General features: G+C 36.6%; 2 protein-coding genes across 3 annotated transcripts in view; both read right to left on the reverse strand.

Annotated features, from left to right (window-relative positions):
• The window catches only part of LOC125041384 (sodium-dependent nutrient amino acid transporter 1-like), a 3,854-nt gene extending 1,178 nt beyond the window's left edge, over positions 1–2,676 (reverse strand). Inside the window, exons 1-8 of the mRNA XM_047636289.1 lie at positions 2,537–2,676; positions 1,819–2,032; positions 1,479–1,614; positions 863–997; positions 679–797; positions 441–627; positions 173–331; positions 1–57 (exon numbers count right to left, since the gene is read on the reverse strand). The exon at positions 1–57 is cut by the window's left edge and continues 43 nt beyond it. Of these exons, the coding sequence (XP_047492245.1) occupies positions 1–57; positions 173–331; positions 441–627; positions 679–797; positions 863–997; positions 1,479–1,614; positions 1,819–2,032; positions 2,537–2,609 (1,080 nt within the window). The 5' untranslated portion in view covers positions 2,610–2,676. The remainder of the gene's footprint in view (positions 58–172; positions 332–440; positions 628–678; positions 798–862; positions 998–1,478; positions 1,615–1,818; positions 2,033–2,536) is intronic.
• A 4,370-nt stretch (positions 2,677–7,046) lies between these two features.
• LOC125043282 (sodium-dependent nutrient amino acid transporter 1-like) overlaps positions 7,047–10,000 on the reverse strand; it is a 34,838-nt gene continuing 31,884 nt past the window's right edge. For both annotated transcript variants that reach the window (XM_047639306.1, XM_047639315.1), the window contains 8 exons: positions 9,571–9,705; positions 9,315–9,418; positions 8,896–9,082; positions 8,610–8,786; positions 8,395–8,494; positions 8,068–8,244; positions 7,678–7,772; positions 7,047–7,409 (listed from right to left, as the gene is read on the reverse strand). In XM_047639306.1, coding sequence (XP_047495262.1) covers positions 7,314–7,409; positions 7,678–7,772; positions 8,068–8,244; positions 8,395–8,494; positions 8,610–8,786; positions 8,896–9,082; positions 9,315–9,418; positions 9,571–9,705 — 1,071 coding nt within the window. In that variant the 3' untranslated portion in view covers positions 7,047–7,313. The remainder of the gene's footprint in view (positions 7,410–7,677; positions 7,773–8,067; positions 8,245–8,394; positions 8,495–8,609; positions 8,787–8,895; positions 9,083–9,314; positions 9,419–9,570; positions 9,706–10,000) is intronic.

The raw sequence follows: 10,000 nt of genomic DNA on the forward strand, positions 1-10,000 counted from the left end.
GTAGATGATGAATCCACCTCCGAAGTAATCGACAAGGTCCAAAATCCACTGACCACCCTAGGGAATATACATAATTCATACAAATGATTAATGATGGCCTTTCTGTAGCAGCTTATTTACGCACAATAATTGAAGGCAAATGTAGATGACATAAGTACGCTGAGGTTCTTACCGGCGTGACATAGACAAGAACCAGCAGAAAGCCAGAGACACAGATGGCCAGTTTTATGTAAACCTGGTCAGCGATGACAGTGATGATGTTGCCGGTGAGTCCAGCCGCGGAGCAGACGCCCAGCGTTAACAGCATCAGGAAGAACAGCACAGCAAACAACTGCAGAACACATCAAATACTTATAACTGCAAATATTTCAAGAGCTTCTTTTTAAGCATCCAGAGTATCATGCATATTGATCTCACCCTCAGCCATGATCCCAGCTTACCTGCGGCACCCAGTCGAACTTGGCAAGTGCGTCCGGGTAGGAGATGAAGGCCAGGCCCGAGCCGCCCCTCACCACGTCCTTCACATCAGCCCCGAGTTCGTGGGCGAGGTTGCCGAGGATGCTGAAGATGGTGAATCCGGCGAGCAGGGAGGTTAGCGTGTCGGCCAAGCTGATGATCCAGGCATCTCTGCGCGAGGAAATAATTATTTCACCTACAAATGATGCTTTACGATATCACTGGGCAAGTGCATCAGAGGTCAAAGCCGAGTGGCTTAAACTCTGATGCATGACTGTTGACAGTGAGTTAGTAAAATGAATTTCTGCTGCATCTGTGTGAAGTGTATTTAGGCACGGGAACTAAAATAAATACAAAAATAAAGATAAGAAAGGAAAACAATCATCAGTGCACGTTTTGAACCTACGTTGGGATCAGCCAGCATGTGCCACTGAGGATTGATGAAGAAGATGATTCCATTGACCGCCCCGGGCAGCGAGACGCCTCGGCCCAGAAGAGTAAACAGCACGACGTACGGGAAGAGGGCCGTGAAGTAGGCGACCTGGGACCAAGGGATGGTATGAGCTCTGTGTATATCTGTAACTTAGGTATACGAGTAATTATACATCTACACTTTGCCTACCTACTTATCTCTCTGCCTTGTTGTTATCTATCTATCTGTCCGACTGTCTGTCTGTCTAGCTATTCATCTTTATCAGTGTATCCCTTTATATAATTTATCTACCTACCCATTTATCTTTCTTTTTGTCTATCTATCTGGTAATCTACATCTCTATATTTATATAATTTTATCATATCCATCTACCTACCTACCTATCAGTTTGTGTGTCTGTCTATCGTTCTATCTACCGTATACCTGGCTTAGTAAATTATATCAATAACTATAATCCTACCTAACCACCTTTACTATAAAAATCCACGGAATCCGCCATCAAGATCAGAGCATACAATGAAAACCCTCAACGATCCGATTCGTCTCTTCCCTCTCGCTCTTCTCCAGGCAGCGTCCTACGCAGTCTCACCTTTCCGGAGCTCTTGACTCCCTTGACGAGCGTGAAGAAGAGCACAATCCACGAGAAGAGCAGGCAGAGGGCCAGGCGCCAGTCGGGCAGCCCAATGCCGTTGTCTATGTTGTCGATCTTCTTTAGAACGAAATTGCTGCGAGAGAGAGAGAAAAAATAATACATATATATTTGTTGATGTAAAAAAAAGGGGGGGGGGGGGGTTGGGAATGGATGATCGGCGTGAGGCGGAGGAATTTTATCCTGCGGTCAAATAATGAATATGATGATTTGTTTCGTCGAGAGGAAGGTGAAAGCGAGTTCTTGCCTTCCAAACTAGGAGGCGTCCGTGTCAACTCACTTAAAATACTGCTCGGATGAAGACTGAGATTCGTTGGTGTAAGTGAAGTTCCCCGCGGAGTCGATACAGTTCTCGTCGGCCCATTCGGGGTTGCAGTACGTCCAGGGCAGGACGGTGTTGAACGACTGGACGAAGTAGAAGACCGTGAGTGCCATCAGCGAGCAGTAGTACGTGACCACAGACCAGGTGCCGATCATCTGGCCGAAGCCCACACCTGAGGGAGAGTGTTTGGTGAGTGACTTGCATCGCTTCGCTCAAAGCTACTCCTGCGAAGGCCTTTGCTTGTGTTTCACGAGGCCAAATGAAGAATGGGTGGTAAGTATCCTTTTCTACCCTGGAGAAATACCTTCCCACCTTCAATTTTTCTCTAAAAAGTTAAACCGACCAAGCACTGTAGACTCGAGTGGCGTTTGAGATGAGTCTCGCCAGCCAACCTTGTTGGGTGTCTCGACTGTTCAGTAGGAAGATATACAACAGACTAAGGCATGGGACTCTAAATGGAAGTTTGTGGATGCTCGGTCCTGTTTTTCTTTTAATGACACAAGAACCATTTACCAGATATGGGAATACATATTAATCGAAATGGACTTCTTGATATGGCAGTACTAAATGGAGATATTATGATCACAACCTTCACGATAGTTTCGTGACCCAAGCAAAATATGACGAAGAAAACAAAACAAAACAAAAAATCTGTACGGTCTCAATTTCCGCTGACCTTTAACTGCCGGGACGGCCTTCCAGACCTTGTCGCTGCCGTAAGAGGAAAACTGTCCCATCGCCAACTCCATGAAGTATAATGGCTGGAAGAGAAGTTAATTTCAATGTATTGTTTCTGTTTTTATTTTGTTTTGGATCAAGTGAATAACTGATTAGTTACATTGAATTTTCACAGTCATATAATTATCCTAGAAGATAACATGTACGTAATGATTAAGCATTATTCTGATAATGTAGCGTGTTAATGAGTCTCTACTTATCACAGATCTCTCATGATATGATAACTACGATAAGAGAACCCTTGATTTACCAACAGGAACTGCATTAACTATTACTAAGAATATAGAACTGTTTCTATATTTAAAACACTCCATTAAAAAATGAAAAAAAGGTTAAAGCGCTCACTGAAACGGGGAATAAAGATGTTCCATAAACTAACCCTTTGAGGATGTGACCAGAATTCCATATCTATATCTATCTATCCATATGTCTATCTAGCCATGTCTATAACTATCTATATATGCTTATAACTATTTATATATATGTTTATAACTATCTATGTCTATAATATATATCTATGTCTATAACTATCTATGTCTATAATTATCTATATCTATGTCTATAACTATCTATATCTATGGATATCACTATCTATGTCTATAACTATCTATATCTATGTCTATAACTATCTATATCTATGTCTATCACTATCTATATCTATGTCTTTAACTATCTATATCTATGTCTTTATATATTTATATCTATGTCTATAACTATCTATATATATGTCTTTAACTATCTATATCTATGTCTACAACTATCTATATCTATGTCTATAACTATCTATATCTATGTCTATCACTATCTATATCTATGTCTATAACTATCTATATCTATGTATATTACTATATATATCTATATCTATCTCTATCTATGTCTATAACTATCTATATCTATGACTTTAACTATCTATATCTATCACTATCTATGTCTATAACTATCTATATCTATGTCTATAACTATCTATATCTATGTCTATAACTATCTATATCTATGTCTTTAACTATCTATATCTATCACTATCTATGTCTATAACTATCTATATCTATGTCTTTAACTATCTATATCTATCACTATCTATGTCTATAACTATCTATGTATATAACTATCTATGTCTATAACTATCTATATCTATGTCTATAACTATCTATATCTATGTCTTTAACTATCTATATCTATCACTATCTATGTCTATAACTATCTATGTATATAACTATCTATGTCTATAACTATCTATATCTATGTCTATAACTATCTATATCTATGTCTATAACTATCTATATCTATGTCTTTAACTATCTATATATATGTATATAACTATCTATATCTATGTCTATAACTATCTATATCTATGTCTTTAACTATCTATATCTATGTCTATAACTATCTATATCTATGTCTATAACTATCTATATCTATGTCTATAACTATCTATATCTATGTCTATAACTATCTCTATCTATGTCTATAACTATCTATATCTATGTCTATAACTATCTATATCTATGTCTATAACTATCTCTATCTATGTCTATAACTATCTATATCTATGTCTATATCTCTATCTATGTCTATTACTATCTATATCTATGTCTATAACTATCTATATCTATGTCTATAACTATCTATATCTATGTCTATAACTATCTCTATGTCTATAACTATCTATATCTATGTATATATCTCTATTTATGTTTATGTCTATATCTCTATCTATGTCTATATCTCTATCTATGTCTATATCTATATCTACATTTATCTTTCTATAAATATGCGTATGTCCCTGTGTGTGTATATTCATGTGTGTGTGTGTGTGTTTGTGGTTGTGTGTGTGTGTTTGTGTAAGTTGTGTGTGCGTATTTGTGTGTGTGTATATACATGTATATAGATATAATAGTAAATTTACCTAATAGATAAATTTATCTATCCGGATCTCTCTATCTATCTATCTATAGATCTACCTATTTATATATCGATATAATTATGAGTACAACAATATCAGTAACGATAAAGATGATGATGATGATAATAATAATGATAAGAATAAAAATGATAATAATCATAATAATATTCATAATATTATTATAAAGTGATAATCATATTAATAATATTGATAATATTATTATAAAGTGATAATCATATTAATAATATTGATAATAACAATAATAATTAAGTATTATTATAGCAATCATAATCATGATAATAATCATTATCATTGATATTATCTTTATTACAAGCGTTATTATTATTATTATAATTATCATTATTATTATTATCATTATTATAATTATTATCATTGTTATCATTCTTATTATTTTCATTATTATCATTATTATCATTATTTTCATTATTATCATTATTATCATTTTTTTCATTATTATCATTATCATTATCATTATCATTATCATCATAAAGATGGCGAAGATAATGATAATAGCAATAATGATAATAGCAATAATGATAAAGAATGATAATGATAACAATGATAATGATAACAAAAACAACAATGATAATAATAATGATAATGACGATGATGATGACGACAACAATAAAAATGATAATAATAATAACATTAATGATAATGTGTATGCATTCATATATGTATATGTATATATATATATGTATATGTATATATATATGTATATATATGTATATATATGTATATATATGTATATATATGTATATATATGTATATATATGTATATATATGTATATATATATATAGGTATATGAACCGCGTTAATTTTGACAAATGCATAAAAGGTATGAATGAGAATGAATATCTTCACAATACAAGATATGTATTTAACCGGTTTCGATTTTGTCTTCCTCAGAAATACATGGATTTCTGACGAAGACAAAGTCGAAACCGGTCAAATACATCTTTTGTATTGTGAAGATATTCATTCTCATTCATACCTTTTATGCATATAGGTATATCTATCTATCTATCTATATATATATAATGTGTGTGTGTGAGTACACACACACACACATATATACATATATATGTGTGTGTATACATATATATGTTTGCACACTGACATAAACACATACACACACACAATATATATATGTATATATATATATAATGTGTGTGTGTCTGTTTGTGTGTGTGAGCACACACACACACACATATATATACATATATATGTGTGTGTGTGTATACACATATATACACACACATACATATATATGTTTGCACACTGACATAAACACACACACACACACACACGGCTCCGGATTTTTCCTCGGATGTATATTTCAAACAATGCATAGAGTTTGAAAGAAATAGTCTTACAGATCAAGGTTAAGATCTGTAGTTTTTATTCCTAGCGAATTCTGATTGGTTTTACCCGATTGTGGTAAATGTATTATCACACCCATTAGTTCAGAAATTCGCAGGACTGTATAACTGCTAAATGAACTAAATTTTGATAGCTAAATCTAAAATGAGTATTGATATTAATTTATTAAGGAATTTTCTTTTGGAGCTTGGTAGGTAAGACGCATGGTATCAAGGAAACTAAACACGCAAACTTATGAACAGCTATTCTTGGATTCGTATGTTCGAAATTTGATATCAAATATTCTTTGAAGATTATTATTATCATTTGCATTTCTATTTTTTGGTAGCTGAACATTCCCACACGCCTTTAAAATTCATATCTTCTATGCGATCTATATTCACAAGTGGCTGTTTATTTATCGTAAAGAGAGATGACAGATCTTTCCAACAATGAGTTTTTCATTGAGATATGATCGGTAAATTCCCGAACACTATCACTGAAAGATATCGAGGGCGTAAGATGTTTCTGCAGGACCTGAATCGGTCACTGAAACCCACTGATTCCTCTAACTACATAATCAATAAGATCATGAGGTGAGCGCAGGTGAAGGTCGTATTGAGGTCGTGATGCATACATAAAAAGGGAGGCGAGCAAAGCACCTCATATTATTCTTAGCACATGCTCTGAAAATGAGGTCCATTTTGCTCTTCGCCCTCTTGTTTGCAGCAGCGCACACGTTGCCTGCTGACACCCAACTACCACGTGGGAATACTGATGTGAAAGGCAGTACGTACGCTGCGAGGGTTTATGCTGGATCGGATTTCGATATGTATGCTGTGACGGGACACCTCCGCCAAATTCTGTCGGCGTTGCCCTCTCCCGTTCACACCTTCGTCTCCATTTTGATTCGATTGGGCATTGTGAGCATTATGCTGTCTCCAACTTCGCGCTTCATGCTGCCCGTGCTGTCTGTCCTGTATCGCGGGACGGAGAGGCTGGAAAGGTTCGCGGAGCCGGGAATCACGGGGGAAATCGAGCGAATGCTTGATATGGTATTTTTCTTCTTGTCAAATTATCGTCGGAATGAGTTGGAGTAATTAAAAGTCTTAAAAGTTATCATCAGTATTTGTTTACCTTAAAGGAGGAAATTAAATAACCTTTTGAAGTACTTACACGTATTGTTTAGAAAAATACAAAGTTATGGTAAATTACAAACAGTAAAATGCACAGCTTCATATTTACAATGCATCCTGACATATATATGCTCTATGCTATGAATTGATAATGAGGTTTTAGCAAATACATGTTCGTATAAACAGTCACTATTCACAGTTCATCAATTATAGGAAATATAATACCTTATATGCGTAAAATATACATGCACGACGCACATTGTTATTATTTATATACATTTTCCATTTAAAATCACTGGCAATTTTGTATGTACTTTTCCCATTCTTTTCTGTTCTTCATCTTCTTTGGTCCCCACGTATCCTTCGGTCGGAAAACACTCATCACTTTCTGTTTCGGGGCGGAAGGGAAAAAATATCAGTAAAAAAATAATAGGCATAATATTAACACTATTAAGTCAACGGCAATGTTTCAGTTAACTCGACTCCTCAAACTATATATCAAAGTCGGTTAATTTTGAAACGTCATGAACTGCGAATCATAGTTATTCTTTTATTTTATCAAAGTCAATTCCTCCTGAAGAGCCATGTACCCTGAATGATAATTATTCTTTTGTTTACTTTTCACTTCATTAAGTAAATACAGACAGCGGACTTACCTCGGTGAAAGTACTTCCTTCCGCAATGTAAACAGCGTGTGTGAACCATATGGGGAGCATACCGAGGGCCACGCCAGACAGGATCCAACCACACGCTGATAGAACAAAGTAAAGGGCATTAGGATACTTGAAAAAAAATATACGGGGTTCATGCTGGATATCTAAAGGATATTGCAGAACACATTCGGCGAAAAAATGCTTGGAGGAACGCTCCGTGATAAAAGATTGATTTCCCGACAAAAGGTCATGGATTTGCATTTGGTTTACAGTATGTGCAGAAATGAAAAAAAAAAATGTGCATGATTATTTGTTAGTTGTCTGTATATAGAGATTTTCGTGTTATTTATCTACTCATTCATCCTGCTAATCATCCTGATAAAACAGACTTACTGTAAGCAATCTCAGGGTATTCTTGCCCATCGAAAGTGGGAAGTCTCAAGTCTATAAGGATGTACAAGAGGATGCCTGTGAGGGACACCGGGATGAAGAATGCCCAGCAGAACTTCCAGTATATGCCAAGGTCGACACCCAACATGAACTTTATGTCGCGAATAAAGTTATTCATGCCTGATAAAGTGGAAATAATAGGGGTGAGAATGCCATTGTACATACATATTAGAAATCGACTTTTACATGCGATACAACAAATATAATATATATGGCTAACTTGTCGTAAATATAGTCGTATAGAGATTCAGAAAAAAATAAAGATGTTACCGTAGATGTAGTTAATCCCGACGGTTTCTACGATAACGAGAACGTAGATGATGAATCCACCTCCGAAGTAATCGACAAGGTCCAAAATCCACTGACCACCCTAGGGTATATACATAATTCATACAAATGATTAATGATGGCCTTTCTGGAGCAGCTTATTTACGCACAATAATTAAAGGCAAATGTAAATGACATAAGTACGCTGAGGTTCTTACCGGCGTGACATAGACAAGACCCAGCAGAAAGCCAGAGACACAGATGGCCAGTGTTATGTAAACCTTTCTGACTTTGGGGAACTGGTCAGCGATGACAGTGATGATGTTGCCGGTGAGTCCAGCCGCGGAGCCGACGCCCAGCGTGAACAGCATCAGGAAGAACAGCACAGCAAACAACTGCAGAACACATCAAATACTTAAAACTGCAAATATTTCAAGAGTTTCTTTTTAAGCATCCAGAGTATCATGCATATTGATCTCACCCTCAGCCATGATCCCAGCTTACCTGCGGCACCCAGTCGAACTTGGCAAGTGCGTCCGGGTAGGAGATGAAGGCCAGGCCCGAGCCGCCCCTCACCACGTCCTTCACATCAGCCCCGAGTTCGTGGGCGAGGTTGCCGAGGATGCTGAAGATGGTGAATCCGGCGAGCAGGGAGGTCAGCGTGTCGGCCAAGCTGATGATCCAGGCATCTCTGCGAGAGGAAAGAATTATTTCACCTACAAATGATGCTTTACGATATCACTGGGCAAGTACATCAGAGGTCAAAGCCGAGTGGCTTAAACTCTGATGCATGACTGTTGACAGTGAGTTAGTAAAATGAATTTCTGCTGCATCTGTATGAAGTGTATTTAGGCACGGGAACTTAGCTCTGCAGATTACGCTATATGTATAAGAGCCAACCAATTAAGACTGGCAATCATTACCTGTAAATGTTTTGCGAGAAGCCGTTGTAGGAAGAGAACGTGATAATAGCGCCAAAACCAACCGAAAGACTGAAGAAGGACTGAGTTACTGCGGCGTACCACACCTACGAAAAAGGCGGGGAATCAAACGAAAAACAGCAGTGACAGGATTATTCACACACAAACATAGCCAAAACGAACAAAATAAAAAATAAAAAATAAATACAAAATAAAGATAAGAAAGGAAAATAATCATCAGTACACGTTTTGAACCTACGTTGGGATCAGCCAGCATGTGCCACTGAGGATTGATGAAGTAGATGATTCCATTGACCGCCCCGGGCAGCGAGACGCCTCGGCCCAGAAGAGTAAACAGCACGACGTACGGGAAGAGGGCCGTGAAGTAGGCGACCTGGGAGCAAGGGATGACATGAGCTCTGTGTACATCTGTAACTTAGGTATACGAGTAATTATACATCTACACTTTGCCTACCTACTTATCTCTCTGCCTTTCTGTTATCTATCTATCTGTCCGACTGTCTGTCTGTCTAGCTATTCATCTTTATCAGTGTATCCCTTTATCTGATTTATCTACCTACCCATTTATCTTTCTTTTTGTCTATCTATCTGGTAATGTACATCTCTATATTTATATAATTTTATCATATCCATCTACCTACCTACCTACCAATCAATTTGTCTGTCTG

Source organism: Penaeus chinensis, chromosome 3, assembly GCF_019202785.1.
Source record: "Penaeus chinensis breed Huanghai No. 1 chromosome 3, ASM1920278v2, whole genome shotgun sequence".
NCBI lineage: Eukaryota > Metazoa > Arthropoda > Malacostraca > Decapoda > Penaeidae > Penaeus > Penaeus chinensis.